Source organism: Ictalurus furcatus, chromosome 8, assembly GCF_023375685.1.
Source record: "Ictalurus furcatus strain D&B chromosome 8, Billie_1.0, whole genome shotgun sequence".
Lineage (NCBI taxonomy): Eukaryota > Metazoa > Chordata > Actinopteri > Siluriformes > Ictaluridae > Ictalurus > Ictalurus furcatus.
This window is the reverse complement of record NC_071262.1, coordinates 16,338,754-16,357,313: the sequence shown is the minus strand read 5'-3', so window position 1 is coordinate 16,357,313 and position 18,560 is coordinate 16,338,754. Positions and strand designations below refer to the sequence as shown.

The 18,560-nt window shown below is 38.5% G+C and overlaps 2 protein-coding genes across 3 annotated transcripts; one reads left to right on the top strand and one right to left on the bottom strand.

Moving 5' to 3' along the window:
- Positions 1–805: 805 nt before the first annotated feature.
- On the top strand, positions 806–7,565 carry ubxn1 (UBX domain protein 1). 2 transcript variants are annotated; one of them, XM_053631082.1, is made up of 10 exons: positions 806–845; positions 1,476–1,538; positions 1,620–1,673; positions 1,750–1,868; positions 4,216–4,291; positions 4,380–4,571; positions 4,658–4,709; positions 5,218–5,340; positions 5,441–5,618; positions 7,222–7,565. In XM_053631082.1, the coding sequence occupies exons 2-10, from the start codon at positions 1,480–1,482 to the stop codon at positions 7,260–7,262; spliced, it is 894 nt and encodes a 297-aa protein (XP_053487057.1). In that variant the 5' UTR covers positions 806–845; positions 1,476–1,479; the 3' UTR covers positions 7,263–7,565. The 2 variants fall into 2 exon arrangements, with proteins under 2 accessions (XP_053487057.1, XP_053487058.1); XM_053631083.1 differs by having other exon boundaries at positions 808–845; positions 1,479–1,538.
- Positions 7,566–7,806: 241 nt separating this feature from the next.
- Positions 7,807–18,558, bottom strand: si:ch211-114c17.1 (pre-mRNA-processing factor 39). The gene is made up of 15 exons (XM_053631080.1): positions 18,374–18,558; positions 17,515–17,753; positions 17,242–17,367; positions 16,343–16,461; positions 15,378–15,545; positions 14,839–15,025; positions 13,451–13,555; positions 13,088–13,327; positions 12,863–12,989; positions 11,718–11,989; positions 11,015–11,199; positions 10,015–10,089; positions 9,747–9,903; positions 9,463–9,548; positions 7,807–9,327 (listed from the first exon to the last, which is right to left on the bottom strand). The coding sequence occupies exons 1-14, from the start codon at positions 18,429–18,431 to the stop codon at positions 9,474–9,476; spliced, it is 2,133 nt and encodes a 710-aa protein (XP_053487055.1). The 5' UTR covers positions 18,432–18,558; the 3' UTR covers positions 7,807–9,327; positions 9,463–9,473.
- Positions 18,559–18,560: the final 2 nt, after the last annotated feature.

The window sequence follows — 18,560 nt, the reverse complement described above, 5'->3', positions numbered from 1 at the left end:
TTTAATTAAAACAAGGTTTTTAATGATAATTTTTCAGGTTCCCCAATATTGGTAACAGGGTTGCATCAAGATCAACACGTAACAGCTTAAACATCTAATGAATAAATTATCTTTGACGCCTGAGCTGGATGAATACATTTTTCTGAAGGTTTATTACCTCTTTTCTTAAAATACATAATAGAAAATGTGAACTAAATATGTAACATTTTGAAGAGTTTTGATGCCTAAATTGTCCTCCAATTCTGGAATGTCCCATCTAAATCTAGGCCTAGAGGCTAGGATCTTTAATTCCAGTGAAGGGAAATTGTAATGATAGAGCATACAAAGACATCTTGTACAATTGTGTGTTTCCAACTTTTTGGTAACAGTTTGGGGGAAAAAAAAGATGTCCACATGCGTTTGGTCATATAGTGTATGTCATGTGATCAAAAAATTAAAAATGGTAGTTGTTGCTGTGGTATACGAAGAAACCGCTTCAGATCTTGCAGAAAAGAAATAAAACAAACAATCAACTTCATGATGGAGAATGTAACTTCACGGTGGAGAATGTAACTTCTTCATGTCAAGCTTCATAACACCACCCCATTTTTGATTATTTTCCTTTACAGCATGACCCGTGCTGTATTCCTTACTCAAATCAATACACTAACCATGGCTTAGTTTAGTGGAAATTGGGTTGTATTTTTTAATCAGGTATCTTAATGGTTACCTTTATTTCATTCAAGAAGTAACTAGAAGCGTCATTAAACTCTCAGTGTGGTTTCTGGAAACACGGAGCGAATCGCGTTTGGAATTTTGGTCCCTCTGGTTGTGCCGTAGTTGTATGTGGACGGGAGAGCTGCTATGTAAGAAACTGTTATGCTAACTAGCTAACATGGCTAATAAATCATTAAAACCGTTACTACGCTTTTAGCGCATTGCACATTTTGGTGTAACGTTAATATTTTAGATTTTAAATTGTTGTTGTTGTTTTTTTTTATAATGTAACATGAGCTAATATGTGTAAGTCTAGTTTAGAAGCAGCTCTTCAGCTAGCTAGGTTGTGACTTCTTCTTGAACGTTGGTTGACAATGCACAACTTAGCCGGTTGGCTATCTGCTAGCTAGTGCACTTCTTCAGCATTTACCCTTAACTTGGTTTTTGAGGAGGCGTAGAGGTGATGTGTGGCATTAGGCATAAAAGAAAAAAAAAGTGTGACATTAATCTTCGTTTTTAATTTTACTATCAAGGGAACTAGTTCGCCTAACCTGCTAATAAGTAAAAAATACAAACATGCATTATGTTTTATGTTGCATGATAAATAAGTTAGCAAGTCGTAAAAGCACATAAGATACGGGAAGTTAATTTGGTGTACAATCATGCCAACACACCCAGATGCTGTAGCTGCCTCAAATAAATTCATAGGAATGTGCAATATTGTGTGTATATATATATATATATATACACATATTATACATAATATTAATTTATTTCAGCAGAATGGCGGATTGCACGACGTTAGAAAGCCTCCTGGAGATGGGCTTCGACAGAAACAGAGCGTAAGTTATGAGTTTTGCTGGTTATGAATCGTTGTATATGATTCTTCTGCGTTAGTGATTCATTTCTGTGTTGTTGTGAAGGGAGAAGGCTGTAGCACACACTGGCAACCAGGGCATTGAGCGAGCTATGGACTGGTAAGTGTAATTGTTTGACTGCTGTAATGATGCTGTGTGTCGGCTTTGTTTTCATTTTCCCGATTGTCCTCCACAGGCTGATGGAGCACGAGAATGATCCAGACATAGACGAGCCGTACGTGCCACCAACAGGGAACGTTCTCAGTTCAACAGAACAACAGAGTCCGTCCCAGCCTGACCCTGAACCCACTGAGTGTAAGACATTTTTGCTTGGTTGCACAGCATTGGGTTTTTGTTTTGTTTTGTTTTGTTTTGTTTTGTTTTTCAGGTAAGTTTTTATTGGAGATGCTGGGTTTCATTTTAAAGTGACAAAGATCACAGACTCCTTTTCAAAACAACTCAAAAGATACAGAAAATAAAATGTATATACACACATACACATAATAATAATAATAATAATAATAATAATAATAATAAAACCCATGTATACTTGGAATTAAAAGAATCTGTTAAATCTACATATTATCCCACCCCACCCCCACCACCTGATGAAGATGAAATCCAGTTAAAAAGAAAAGGAACGTAGTTAGGGGGGGAAAACGCAAAACAAAGACAACTAAACTGCAATGCCACCTATGTCCATTAAATAATGGTCTTACTTTTAAAGGGGTCATATCATGATTTTTAAACATTAATTATTTTGTTCATTGGGTGTAGTAGAACAGGTTAACATGTTTTAATGTTCAGAAAAGTCACATACTGTACATCATTGCAGTACCTCCTTGCCCAGGCTTCCTGAAACGCTCCGATTTCTCCAAAGCTCCTTCCGAAAAGCCGAATGCTCTGATTGGCCGGCTAACCCGTTGCGTTGTGATTGGCCAAAAACCTCAAGCATGTGTCGGAAATGTAACGCCTCTTGGGTTAGCTTCAGTCTCCAAGGCTTCTAAAGTAATTCTAAGCTCCTAAGCAACATGTTGTCGGTTTTACCGACCAATCAGTTTGAGCCCCATTCAGATTCAGAAAATGCAGATGATCGAGCAGAACAAACTTTGCAAACATGAGCAGAATGTTTCACAGTAGTAAGTTTTTATTTTGTAACTCTCTCACCTTTCAGATACAATGTAAATTCCGAGGCCCCGTTGTTGCTCTGCAAAACTATACTATGTACACAACTTCTTTGTGTACATAGATACTCATGTGATATATCTTAGGAACGCTAGGTTTCTTGTGATTCAATTGATATAAACCATTTCAAGATACAGTCACAACAGCCGCTACAGTCTCTGTCAGACCACCAACATACAAAAACATTTAAAAAAAACTGAGGCAACTTGGAAAACTTTAGCTAGCACATTAGCAGAGGTCTACAACTGAGCCACATCACAAAACTCCGCATTTGAACAGTCAATAGCAGATACTTCATAAGATAATCAAACACGCTTTCAGGTTCTGATTAAGAAGCACAAGATTGTCTGAGCAAAGTGGGAATCGCCTCACTTTTCAGGAGTAGTCTTTGTGTATAGCCTGCATTGTACTCGCCCAGGTTCAGGAAGCTATCCTCCGTAAAATGCCCTGTGCACAAGCAAACATTCTGGTTGTACTGCTCAGGAAAAGCGTTATAAAGAAACAGTAACCACTGATTCCTAATTTGTCAGTTTTCAGAAGACTGAACAAAGTGTTTTTGCTTTTGCACCGAAACACACAACGTCTCAACCACATGGCAGCTGAATTCACTGAAGCCTCGCCTTTGTTCTTTGTGCCTGCCTTTGGGCGGGATTATGCTGACAGTGCACGCTGTGACATAGACATGTTACAGAAGTAAATCTGGACTTTGAATGATGCGTTTCGGGCAGGTCTGGAGCAGTGTTCTCTGTTAGATAAAATAAATCCCTTTGGTGGAGACTATGAGCTTTGTGACTTTTGCAGAGCTTGTGCATCCACAAATAGATACATTACACACCCAAACAAAAGGAAAACATTAAAAATCATGATATGACTCCTTTTAAGGTATCAGACAAGCAGTCAAATTTGCCCTTCAAAGAGTATCTTACAGCATTGTTATAAATGTTGGATCTGATTGTAGATTCTTCTACAAATGCAGAATGAAGAAAAGTCTAATGCAGTCATACTGGCTGAAAACAGGATAATGACATTAGGATAAATTATGTCACAATATGCTTTTCTAAGATATGGTCCAAAAAAGGGCAGTAGTTTTTTTGCATTACATGTTTGTATCAGAAAAACAAACGCGATACATTTTGAGAAGTGTGTCTGTTAAATAAGCAGTGCCCGTAATTCATGGTGACATCGATCATTAAAATACAACTTTTTGGAGGATATGTTGGTGAAAGTACATTACTGTTGTCTACACTCAGACAAATAAATAAAGATAACGTTTTGTTTAAAAATTTACTGTTGTTGCTGTTTAATGTCATTTTTTCATTTGATGATTTGCTGCTTATTAAATCTGACAATTTGTTGTCAGCTTAATTTCGCTTAATTTCTCACACTCTTCATTTCTTAAAATCACCCTCATCATTAATGCATTAATGTATTGTAAATGTAACTGTTACTTTTTGTTTTCATCATGCATAAACCCCAGTTGCTGAAGAGCTGGCAGAACTGGAAGATCCCAAACAAGCAATGACAGAAGAGGAAAAGAAAGAACAGATTAAAAGGTTGGAGACATGAAAAAGGGGACAAAATTTGGAGTAAAAATGTGTTGACCGTAGAAGAGAAGTGCTGATGTTTTCCATTTCTGCTAAGGCTTGAGGAGTTGATGAGGGTGAAGCAGGAGGAGAGGAGAGAGAGGGAGCGGCAGGAGGAGGTGGAGAGGGAGAAACAGAGGAGGAAACAGGGCCAGGAGCTGCAGCAGGTCCGACAGAAGCTGCAGGACGATGAAATGAAGCAGCTGGCTGAACAGCGCAGGAGAGAGAAAATGGAGGACCGATTGGCAAAGTACTGCAAGCGCTGGATAATAAACTGTGCCAAAGCTCTTTATAGTGCAGCTTTTCTGTTCTCATCTGGTGTTTGATCTTTTTCAGGCAGAGAGTCAAAGAGAAGATTGCACGCGACAGAGAAGAGAGGGCACGCAAGGTATTTACTTTTGGATTTAAAAAAAATTTAATTTCCTGTTAACGTGACCAGTGAGATGCAGCTGGGCTGGCTTCCTGTTTTTCCACACTTCAATGACCGAGACATTTTAGGGTTTAGTGTGTAATTTCCAAACAACATCGATTATCTTTTATTATGTATGTGGCAGACATCTTGACTGAGAGCTTCTTGTTTCTCTCCTATTATTATTTAAGGGAGCAGTTTGTAGATTTTAGAGGCTTTTGGCTCCACCTGTTCTGGTGAAATTATGTATACCATGTGAGCTGCCTTTTAGGGAAATGGGGTGGAGCTAAATTTTGGGCCAGAAAAATAACTTAACGGAAGCCTTCGATTAAGAAACAAAAACCTACCCAGCTCAAATGCATGGCAATATCCATCCTCCCTCCATCCCTCCCTCAGTAACCACAAACATATAATTATTATATGACTTCGAGTACTCCCACATTACTGCCTCTTTAAACCACTGTTCGACCACTGGGTCTTTTCGCAGTTTGGCGGCAGCTCTTCGAGTACAGCCCTGACATCTCCTTCTTCTGAGGCCACTCCCCAGTCTCCTCCTGAGAACCAGGGCCCTCCCCCAGCCAAGAAAGACTACGATGAATGTCGGATACAGGTAGTCCACAGATATGTTCAGATTTTTCTGTCTACAGAAGGTTTGTCTCTGTAATGTGTGCTGCAGCTGACTTCCCCCCCTTCCCCCTCCCCTGTGCTAGGTTCGTCTGATGGACGGCTCTGCGCTGATGGCAGTCTTTAAGGCCCAGGAGCCTCTGGCTGCAGTGCGAGTGTATGTGCAGATGAACAGCTCTGAGGGTGAGGACTTTACCCTCCTATCCCCTTACCCTCGCCGTGTCTACACAGACCTCGACATGGAGAAACCTCTACGCGAGCTGGGTAAGAAAAATTCAAGTTGGGATGTTTATAGAGTTATGGGCTACTTCCACTCAGGACTATGACGTATTTCTGTTTTGAAATAGCGTGGTTGTTGCGTTTCCGGTAGCATTGTTTACATCTGGCAATACAGCAAGGCAGCAAGACACATCGTTAGCAACAGCACAATTCTTTTTGCAGTGAACTGTGTGGGCTAATGTTAATGTGGGTGTTTGTTTCTGTCAGTGGGTATTTTCTTACCTTCATAGTAGTTCAGAGTATTAACTGCATAGTAACATATGAAACATTCAGTTTGAAGCTTTTCTCCAGCTTACTATAAGGAGCTTTGCAAGCGTGCTTTCATATATGAGATATTTCAATTTATTTTCCCGGGCTCCTGCAGACACCATGGGTAAAGTATACTATTATAGTGGAGGAACTGTTGTGGTTAAAATGTGAAAGTGTCTGTGCAAGTAGCCCACTGGTACACAGTATGTCAACACACTGGTCAAAAGTTTGGAGACACTTGTTTCTCATGATCTAAAAAAGTGATGAAATGTTTGAAATCTGTGTTGTAGACAAATGTATTTGTGCCAACATAATCATTTCTTTCATTAGAAAACTAACTTTATTTTTTTAATGGATGACTCGGAGCAAAATATTCCAAAAAGCAGCCAATAAGTGTCCAGCGTAGGTAGGAACTCCTTTAATACTGATTAAAAAGCATCTCAGAGGGATTTCTCGAGAAAATGCCAAGAATACATTTCTAGAAATTCAAGGCAAAAAGGGTGTCTACATTGAAGATGCTAAAATATATATATATTTTTTATTTTAATTGGATTTTTTTTTATCACAAAATAATTTCCATAGTTCCATTTGTTTTATTCCAGAGTGTTGATGACTTTATTGTTATCCTAAAATAAATAACAAATAAAGAATGAGTGTGTCTAAACAGATAGGTGACAAACTAAACTAAAACTGGAATAAACGAGTGAAGAAGCATAAGTGCAGATGCTTCCAGACAGATGTGATTAAGCCATTTGTTGACATGTCCCCTTACAGTGAAGTGTCACTGCAAATCAATACAGAGTTTTTCAGACTGATCACCTTTGTCCCTTTAATGATGAAACATTTGTATCCTGATGGGAGTGGTCTCTTCCACCATGACTCTGCCCCCACCCACAGGTCATGAAAGCTCAGTGAAACGTTTGCTGTAAATCATATCTTTCACAGTAACAAAAGCTCAAATCTAATTCAACACATGGGATTTTGGACCAACGTGTTAGACAGCACACTCCAGCAGAAGCATAGAAAAGCCTAGAAAAGTCACACTATTAAAATAGAAGTTGGATATGAATTGTTGATGCAAACAGCCTGAAGAAAGATACACCGCAGTGTGAAGGCATCTGGATCCCAGGAGGATGCATGGAACCACATGATTTTTATTTTCATTTCATATTTTCAGTTCAGCTGTAACATTACTCTATATCCCAATCCCATTAGAAGGCATATAATGTGTTTTGTGCTCCCTTCAGTTCTGACCTTTTGGAGTAGCTTTTGTGTTGCTTGCTAAATTGAACACATGGGGTTTGTTTTGCTTACAGGCCTTGTTTTCCCTTTTCCTCAGGTTTGGTGCCTTCTGCTGTCCTTGTGGTTGCAAAGAAGTAAAGGCAGACTAGTTTTATCCATATTCTTCCTCCGCTTCTCATACAGTCAACAGAAGACAAAACTGGCTACAATCATGGACCGGATTTTATCTTACACGTCATTTAAACAGTCAAACCGGTCTTAATGGGTATTATACCAATAAAACATATAGTCACACTGACAGCAGAGCTAAGTGAACACTCAAGTTCTGGTTCTTATCCTTTATTTCAGTGATTCTGCTGTGTATTATTTCTTGCTGCGTTTGGAATAAATTTCATTTTTTGGCCTGTGGCCCTACTGTAAATAAAATACACTTAACCATTACAGTTGGTACAAAGATCAGTCGTGAATGAGCTACTTATAGACGGCAAGCAAACATTTTTAAAAGAGGCATCTTTATTCATGAAAAAAGATGACATAAAAGGACAAATGCAGTTAAACATTCTGAAATATATTATATAGGAACATCCAGGATGCCCGTTGGGTGTGGAAGGTGAAAACATGAAGTAGGGCAGTTGCAATTTTTTAAAAAAAGTGCAAAAAATGTATAATTTTTATTTAAAAAAAAAAAAAAAAAAAAAAGAAGTCACTTTTGATGTTTCCCAGGCATTTACACAGGACAACTTGTATGAAACAAAGCCTTGTACATAACATGTTATCTGCACCTCATATACAAAAAGCATGTCAAGTAAATATTTCTGTTAATGTGACTTCTCCCTGTAACACTATCACTTTTCATGTTCTGAACATTTCACATCACACCACTCAAGACTAACAAGGAAATACAACGTGTCTAAATAATTATATGAACACCACAACACATCGAGATGTCATACTGTCCTTTGCAGCGGTATCATGCAGAAACAATAAGGACATATTTACCTTACGATAAAAACAAACAGCACCTTTAAGGAAGTAAAGTTTACTTGTACAATTTTTAATTTTACAGTTTGCAATTGTTTTATGGTATGATAAGCTAGTCTAAATATATGACAATATTTCTAGAGAGCTTTACTGAATTACAGAATTAATAGACCATTTAAAAACACACAAACCACTGGTAAAGTTTTTTTTTTTTTAATTTGCACAGAGAACATTTTATTCTCTTTGCACAAATAAAAGAAATCCCCTTAGTCCCCTAGATATTTTTGAGATTTTTTTCATTTAAGATCTCTTACATGGTCAATATTATTATTATGATTAGGGCTGGGCAATATATCAATATAAATATCAATATTATATTACATGATACACATTTCTGGAGTTATCGTTGGTATGGTGATGTATTTAACGTTTTTATTAATTACAAATTAAAATGGTACTGAATGGATGCTGTTGATTGACAATTTAAAAAAAACACTTAAACTTCTTTATCTCTGTAGGGATTAAAGAAAAGTATCGTCAAACTCAGTTGAATTGTTTTTTGTTTATTTTACTACTGTTTTGCAGACAGTTTGCTAGCTCAATTATATATAGTGATGTGTATCGTAGAAATGTCAAAGTATTGTGATATATTTTTGTCATATCGCCCAGCCCTAGTATTTATCATGTTGTTATAAAATGAAAGACAGTGGGCAAAAATATATATTTGTTGGTTTAGTTATGTCACGTTCTCCTGCGTGTTTGATAGTTGTCATGTATTATAAAGTTACAAACACGGTAGGAGTGGCAGCTTTTACCACAGTAGCGGATTACAAAAGGGATGAGAACCACTGGAGTAAGGACAGTCAGCGTGAGTTAATCATCAGATCTAACCATGAACCTGCAACAACTGTACAAGCTTGGTTTTGTTGCACTGATGTCCAAATATAATTACATACACACACAAACAATTAATACAAGCTATCTTACTGCTCTAATGGCTTGACATGTACATTTGTGACAATTTAAAAGCTTAGAAAAATGTTTAGAGGAAAAAAAAATATACAAAGATGTATTCCACAGAGGGACACTGTTAAAAAAGGCAGATATACTTCAGTCTGACTCGGTCAGATTCCAGAAAAATCACCAAGTACAAAACCCAGGCTGGAACAGTCATTACCATGGGAAGTGAATAAATGTTGGAAATTAGCCATCCATCAAAGCACTGAGAAAAAAAAAAAAGTTATTCAGCTCACGTGCATCATCACACTTCCATTAAACATCTACTTCTGGCCATGGCAAACGTGTTCAGTGTGAGATCTTGCCGTGTGTATGAAAGGTGATACTGCTGCACACAGACCTGTTGGGCCCCTAACTAGGAGGGTAGTACTGATTGTACTGGTTCCAGGGGTTGGAGTAGCCACCATATCCTCCATACTGCTGTTGCTGAAAAACAGTTTGCAAATTTTGATGCATGAAATTTTGCAATTTGGAAACAGCTAGAGCATTTACCCAATTTCATTTCAGCATTTTAACTGAAGTACATCTTTTCCGTCACGTGATACAACATACGCATGAATAAAAAGGATTAATTGCGCACATGAAACAGGAACTACATGCAAAGCAAAGCTAAGACCTGCATACCTGATACCAGTTGCTATAGTTTCCATACCCACTCATATCTCCACCCATCACTGGAGGAGGAGGAACAGGGGGCATAGTAGGCGGAACAGCTTGTGCAGGTGCTGCTGTACCAGAGTCATCATCCGTTTTACTCATTTTCTCCGGATCGTCGCTATCACTAGAATGATTAAAACAAAAACAAAATAAACTTTTTAGCACTGTGCTAAAAAGTACATGAAACCTGAAACAGAGATTGAATAAACATTGTTGTCCGTGTTGTTCCGCTCACCTGTTCTCTGCTCCACGCTTCTTTGCACCGAGATCATTCAGAAGCTTCTGGTGTTCCTCGTAGATACTCAGCACACTGCAAATACGCAATCATAAGAGTCATCAGCTACATCGGACCAGGGAATACGACACATATACATGCATGCTGATACTCTGATTTTTCCGGTAACCAGATTATTGAAGTGTCACATAAACAGCCATATTAAGATACTATGGATAGTTTTTCCATAGAATCTTAACTCGGTGTTCACACCGGCAGCGATATGAGGCGATGAAGAGGCCCGAAGTCTGAGACATCGGACATTAGATGAAGCGACTGTTAGCGTCTTGGAGTGGGTGGGGCAAGCAGCACAACAAAGTTGAGCAATGGTTAACTTGATGTAAATAAGAAAACATGATTTGGGGGGGGGGGGTGAGGAACTGTGGCATGTTTCTTTTTTTCACCAGACTTGGAAACATTTGTTTTTTTTTGGCTCCACATATTCATTCCTACTTTCTCCTGAGGGAGTCCGTGATGCTTACTGTACTGATAGGATTGAATGAACCAAAATAGATGCCAGAATAGGACACTGAAATCATGAAAAGCAAACTCAGTGATGCAGTTGGGTTTTTTTTCTGTCCACAACTTTAGTTTCAGTGGGAAGATATCAGTCTTGTGATCACATATGGTTTTAAGCATGTATTGTAGTTGGATATAGTTGTGTGGATATCACAGTAGCCTAGCACTACCAGTGAAACCATGGCAACTGGCAGTAAAGATAACAATGGCCACAAGCTGACCAGCGCAGAGCAATCTGATTGACACGAGGTGTAAAAATGCTGCCTGGGTGAGTGCAGGGTAAAACCACAGGCATCAACAATAAAGTGAAAGATTATGGTTTCGATTAAAAGATAACGGTGGTGCACACAATATTTCTTAATTTACCCCAAAATCAACAGCTGGCCTATTAAGATGAATGAAATCCTTTATCACTGTTATCTTATCCCGAGTAACTCCTGACCTTTGCACTGTGGTCCCAAAATCCTCAGCAAACTGCAGGCCTCTTTGGGAGAAGAGGATCTTGAGGTCTGACGAGAGAGGTGCAGCTAAAGCTTTGCTCACGCACTGCTGGACTCCTCCTCCATTGAGCCGCAGATCCCCAGATAGCTCCAGGTCCAGCAGGTTCAGGTAGAGCTTACTGTTGTCCTGGACAGACAGACAGACACACACACACCATTTTAATGTGCAGCAGTTATCAAATTGCCCTTGCTCACTGACGTCCTGTTCAGACTTGGTATTAATATCTGTCTCGGGTGAGTCGATCACAAGAGGACAACCGAAACATTCACACCTGACCACTAGTGATACTACTAGGCATTTGCTGAAATATATTTTGTGTAATTATTATTATTAATTTGTATTTGTGGTCTTATTATTATTTGTGATTTTTTTTGAGGTGGTGAATATATATATATATAGGCTATTTTTTTTTCCATATAATTAAAAACAAAAAAGTAAGAATCCTTAAACATGGCAGACTTTAACCAATTTCTGACCAACAAGCTGATGGATGTACAACAGAGGAGTAAACGCGGTACTCTGAAGCACACTGGGCCTACACCTCATAGCAGTGAAATTTCAAACCAAACAAAAACAAACTGTGCACAAACATGTAGAATTAAAACAAAACGACAGAATTTCAGATACATGGATGCATTTCTTACTGGACTAATCTCAATGGCCTCTTGTAGCACGGCGCGAGCCCGCGATGGATTCTTGCCTAATTTGTGAAAAAAGCGGGCCAGTTTAATGGAGTAAAAGGCATGAAGGTAAGGCTTGTCTTTATTCTCTTCAACTGCCTCCTTTAGCAGTGACTCTGCCTTTTCCAGATGACCCGCCCTCCTCTCTAGCGCCACCCTCCGGAGCCGCACCATGGCCAGGCCAGGCATAGCCTTCTCTAGAGCTTCTAGGATACGCTGTGCCTCCGAGGTATTACCTGCAAAAGAGAACATGCCACAAATTTACATATTAAAGAGAAACATTTATTTATAAATATTTATTAACACTGTAAAACGGTTTCACCAATTTACTTGCAGCAAAGATGCAGTACATTTCTACTATCAGTCTGTGCAGTCTATAGCAATTTTTTACAAAGAAGCTGCCGATGCCAGAGCCAGTGCATAATTTCAGCCGCTTTACAAATTCCCACTGCAAAACAACCGGATCTCAGCTGGCAAAATCAGCTTGGTTCCAGCAGTAAAATTCTGCTGGTTTGGACCAGTGGAGTCAGGGGATTGGGGTACTACAATATTTGTCACCATGGCAACTTGAGCAACTTATGAATTTTTACAGTAACAAATTTAAAAAAAAACAGTTTTTCTCTATTTATTTTAAGAAGTCAAATTTATAATATACATCACATACATATATACACACACACACACACACACACATATATATATATAAGTTAAATATTGAAATATATATATAAAAAAACATTTTACTGGCAATTGCAACAAACTCTATCTATATAACTATATAACTACTATATAACTACTTCTAAATAAAGAAATTCAAAACACATTCTTATTTTTGTACTTTGTCTAAATACTGAAGGATTTGACATGCAACATGTAAACTCCCCACTATTCCGCACATCTGATCATGTTTTGGCTCTGAAACTAGTAGAAACACGGGCTGTTTTTAAAAAAAATGTTTGCAGACTTCAGTACCAGCATTTCATCAGTACAAAGGTGATAAAACTGCACAGACAATTGCATTGTTTGCATTTAATCCTTGTGACAAAAGTGTCGTCTGACCGCTACCAAGTAACTAGTCATGTTTCCTTTTCCCTTAAGGTGTTCCTCACCATGTCTCTCCTCAAACATGGCCCACTGAAAGTGGAAACTGTGCTTATATGGCAGGTGGATTTCACAAGCTCGTCGATATACACTGCGTGTCTCCTCCAGACTGCGTGGCTCTAGATAATGCGCATACTACGACACACAAAAACAAAACCGTCAAATAAACGTGTCACACTGATACAAACTCTTTGTTGTATTCACCAAGATACGCTCAGTTTGTCTTCCTCTACCTTATCCCAGAACTCCTCATAGAGTGCACAGGCAATGAGGCAGCGCTCAAACAGAATCTGCACCCTCCTATGGCCAGCGATGCCTTCTTTGACTTCTGAACCCTCCTGACCTTCCACACCCGTCCCCTCAGTGACCGCATTTGCTGCCTCAGCTTCAGCCATCTCCCACTCCAGGTACGTGTGCCAGGCTTTCAGCTGGGTCCGATCCAAAGGCTTCACATGGAAATATGGCCTCTTAATCTGAAACAGGGAATGGGTAAAAAGTAGAAAAAAAAACATTACAGGAGTCCCAACAAGAAAACAGGACTGGGCTTTTAATTTTAAAACAGGAGAGAAACACTGCAATTCTATACAAACTCTTACCGCATCTTCATAATTCCATCTCTTCCTGACCTCAGCCTCATTCTGCTGATACATTTCCTCTCTCCTAGCCAAGATCAGCTCCAGCATTTTCTGCACTGCCTCTTCCTACATGGAAAAAATATATAATACTATACAACATGACCAGGAAAAATGGCCGACAACATAATCATGAACGGAACACACTCTGTTGTTGTGGCAGTTTTACTGTAAAGCCGCTGTCACTTATACACATTTGCGGGAATGGTAATTAATCAGGAAGTGGTTAAGCCAGGGAGAGCAAGTGAGACCTCGAAGTTGAAAGATTTCCATGAAATTTTTGGGAAGCATCACATGCAAAAAGAAACCTGAAATTTGGAACATTTCAGAAATATATGCGTTATAAAAGTAAATAAATGTCAGGTAAGTGCCACATTCTGTGATTTATGAACCAAAGAGCACTCAGAATATGGCATATGTCAACTGAAGACAGGTGAATAATCAAATGCAAGTTACCCCAAATTCATTGTATGCTGCATTTGTTATGTAAAGGGCCTTTCATGGAAAATGTGAATTAATGAAACTTGGAAAAGAGAGTTTAAAGGCTGCAAGTTTGAAAGACACAAGACCCAAACATTATTGTTAAAACACCATCTGCAAATATATCAGCTGATATTATTTCTATATGGTCAAATATTAAGACACAAGCAGTTCTCAAACAGACAGCAGGAACACCAATATACATATGTTACTTCATATTTTTTTTTTAAATAAACATGCTTAAGATTTCACCCTGTTGTTGGAAAATTGTAAGTTCAAATTCTGAAGTCGCCACAAACATCCAAAAAAGGACAATTACAACCCCTGCTCCTCCCCTCACAAAAAATATTGTCTTTGATATAGATAAAAACTAGTCAGTCCCTCCAGGATTTGGCAAAACTCCGCGATATTTGGAGGAGCTTGCAATTTTTCAAAATTACAGCAGATTTGGGCCAAGACGCGTCGTGATATCATCACAATGTGCATTCAGCCAAAGCCTTCTTCGATTCATGTGCGTCGGAAATGAGTACAGCTAAAAGGTCTCATTTACCAACAAATATCACTGAGAAAGACCAAAACTATTTTGTGCAATTGCAATTTCACAAATTCAAGTAGTTTTCCAGGAAAATAAATAAATAAATAAATAAAAGTCTTGGCTAAAATCCTGTACCGGCTGCATAACAGCAGGTTCATTAATATAATTTTTCTGCAAAATATATATATAGACATTACTCTGACATAAGTACAACGGTGATAAATCCCCAGAACATTAACGCTGGCTGATTTTATCAGTCAAGCATCCCTAATGTAAGTACATGAATCCCAGCACATGTATTAAATCAACTCATTAGATTAAACTGTAAATTCATTACCGAATCTTTGTCATCGTTTGCAGGATCGTCCTCCCCGGGTGGTCTCTCCTCTTCCTCACCAGCTGTAGCATCGGATCCCTCTTTCTTAGCCTGAATCTGATTCTGCATGTACTCAGCCTGCACCATCTCGTATTCCTCAGCGCTCAGCACATCCTGGAGTGGACTTGATGTTAAATGACGCTTTAATCTGCAGGGACAGTAACAGGACCATTTACATCAGCTTTAAGAGTCTCCAGCACAACACTCATTTTCTTATGGACTGTGAAAGCAAAAGACAAAACTCAAAATTGTGATATTTTGGAGATCTGAATTTTGTAGTGCTGAATTGCAGGTGTTTGACAGTTTACCAATAAGGCTTTGGGTGATAAATTCAGCTGCATCTATATATGAAGGGGGGAAAAAAGATCACAAGATATGATAGTGAGAAGAAATATCAGCAAGTTCTCACAAATCTGTGTGTTTGTATGCGGATTTGTGTCTCAAAGTGAACAGCTGTGTAAACAACCCTCTTAAATCCTTCTTCACTTGTGCTGACATACTTTTCATAGTGGGTGCTGTAGAGCTGGGTGGGCACTCTCATCACACGGTCATAGACTGCAGTCATGGCCCTCAGGTCTCCCTGTTCTTTCTCCCACTCAGCATACAGGTCCCACAGGCGGTCTGAGTGCCAGTCCCAGCCTGCTGCAGCCAGAGCATCCTCAAACACACTGCGGAACAGAGACAGGTTGCAGAGCGAAACCATAAACCACCCAGCCTTCAGATTTCTATTCAAATTTTTTGGACACTCGATTCTGATTGATCAGAAGGTGTGTATTACTTTTCTATAAAAGCAGCTCAGACTGTAAAAGCATTCTGGCTGTAATTCGAATTTCAGCTGTCCACAGAAACAATTAACTCACAGGGACTTGTAATGCAGATACTCTGCAGAAACGGATTGAAAACTCATGTACTTTTTTCTGGGAGGTGCTTTCCAACAGTCAGACGTAAATCTGTAACGTTAAGTTCTCTCAACAGTGTTATAAGAGAAATTAAACAGCTTGGGCATGCTGTTATAGGACAGTGATCTACTTCAGGGTGGTGTTGATTACTTTTCTACAACAGTGCCCCCTGTCGTGTTTTATTCCTTATGCAATAAACGAGTTAACAAATTTCTAAAGTCACAGAAACTGGTATTTCCATAAACTAATATAAATGTGCATATTGTTCCATTTTCTTTTATTGTTTTTACACGACAAACAAGTATTATAAATGTGCTGTATTTAGTCTGTGTAATGTCTGGCATTTCCATGCACTTTATCTTACTTGCAAATCCAAAATTTACATAACAGTTCACTTGCTTTAATGAAGGAAACTGAGCAAGGCTGAGCTAATGGGGCACTGCTGGTAAAGCGAGTCAACTTACTTAGTCCAAATAAAAATAAGCATGAACTGATATGTATTTAACTGAGAGTAATTAATAAATAAATAAATAAATAAATAAATAAATAAATGGGTTTTATGTTACCTGCGAATGCGCTGTGTCGACTCAGGCAGGTTCATATTCAGTGTGCCAAGCAGGAGGTTAATGTAATGTATCCACAGATCCACACTGAGAGGGATTACCGTCAGTCCTTGCATGCATACCTGCAAATCAGTATCATGTGCTATTATTCAGTAACTAATGAACACACATTTTGATTTCTACTTTTCGCTGACCTGAAGCCAGTTTGAAAAAATTAGTGAGTGGGTATTTATACTGTAAATGAACAACTTAATTCTTGAATCAGTCGTCATAAATACAAAACACAATATGGACAGCGTACCCAAAATTAAACAAAAGCATTGACATTTTTCCCCATACATTTGTTGAAATATAGGACATTCCACGTTTAAAACCCATGTCACTTGCAGTCCACGAGGACAGAATTGACAACTGTTAAGACCGAGTCCATCTACAATAGCAAAGAGTTTTAAATCTTTTTTTTTTTTTTTAATTTTAGTCATTCAGTTAAATATATTTTGTTACTAAAGCATGTTATGTGAATGCTCAAGATTTCAAGAGAAGCCATTCAGGTTCAGGACCTGTTTTAAAGTCTCATAGTACATTCAGATCTCTATGTAGTTTGCGCTTAAAGGTATTTAGTTAAACGCTGACTGATTTTAACTCAGTCTTTCGTCCACTATGGCAGAAGTTCTTCTATCAGTCATATTTATAACACTAAATAAATACAGGCTGCTTGTACAGCAGGTTTTCTATAGTGCCTTTGAAATTAAATGACTACAACAGTTATATAAACACAATTAAAAACTAAAAGCTGCATCTCGAATAAATGGTAACTAGTGTTTGGTCAACTGTGTATATTAACATTTCGTGCCCATCATTCAGGAAATTCAATCTCTCCCAGTCTTTACAGCATTCCCCACCTCCTCAGCCTTGTGGTTGTGTCCTGCTCGCCTTTCCAAATCTGCAAACTTCTTCCAGTAGCCATAGCAGAGCGGGTATCTCTCCAGGAACGCACCGAGGGCCTGACGAGATGCTCTCAAATGACCCTGCAACAGTTCGAAGATGTTTGGTTGGAAATGCACGAGTGAGCCTCGGTTCAGAGTGACAAGATGATGATGCAATATTGTTAATAAAGTTTACATGCAGGTCATTTCAGTGTATTAAATGTACTTCACAACACTGTTTCTCCTCACCTCTTGTTCACAGTACTGTAATAAATCAGTCCAGCTGTTGAAATCCTGTGGGTTGTCATTCACTAGATTCCACTGTCTGTCAAATTCCACTGGCAATTCTCGACCATCCTCTTCCTCTTCTCCAGTCACTGGAGGTGCGCTGTAGGCTAATGACAGATCTGCCATGTCTGTTCCTCCCATGTCTTCAGATACCGCTAAGTCAGGCTGGGGAAAGTTAGCGACCTCGGGAGCTTCACACCCTGTGAGTATAACAAATAATTACTTCATTACATCACTTAAAAATGTTTAGATTTATTAACAAGCAACTAATGCAGCCTCTCTCTTTCATATATTTTATATATAACACATACTGTACACTACATGGCCAAAAGACATCCTATACAACTGTGTGCATCCAACTATGTGGCAACAGTTTGGGTGTGCTGGTCAGGTGTCCACATACTTTTGACCACATAGCGTGCTTAGCTCCAACACCACTAAACGTGTAGTGGAGTTTCCTTTTTCAATTTCTGGCAAAGTTGATAAGTTTAAACCTGGGAAAAGCATTAGTTCTAGTTCTATGATAGTGTTTTTTACCTCCAGAATTAAACGTAATCTTTAGTTAAATAAGTGTTTGAATTTTTTTAATGTTTCCTGAACAACAAAACTAGGATATGAAGTTGGGTACTCGAAAAAGAAAACAAGACGAATCATCAGATAATGATATTCAAGCTAAGCTAAGCTAGCTTGTTAGCTAACGTCCGATGCATAACTAACAGATGAATAAAAAAACACACAAAGATTTATTTAACATTTAAAAAGATAATATTACGCAACATTACAAAATATATTTAACGATATATTTAAAATATGTAAAAACCTGAAGGGTTTGTGAATTCCGGGTTGTCGCTGAATTCTTCCGCGCCTTCAGCCGCCATAATGAGAGGTAACAAATTACGTCATGAATGTGCGACAACACTGTTTGCGTAACCGTCATTTCCGGTCTTTTTGTTTCCTATTTACTACAATGAGCATATTAATGCTCGGTTTTCCATCTGGCATATTCA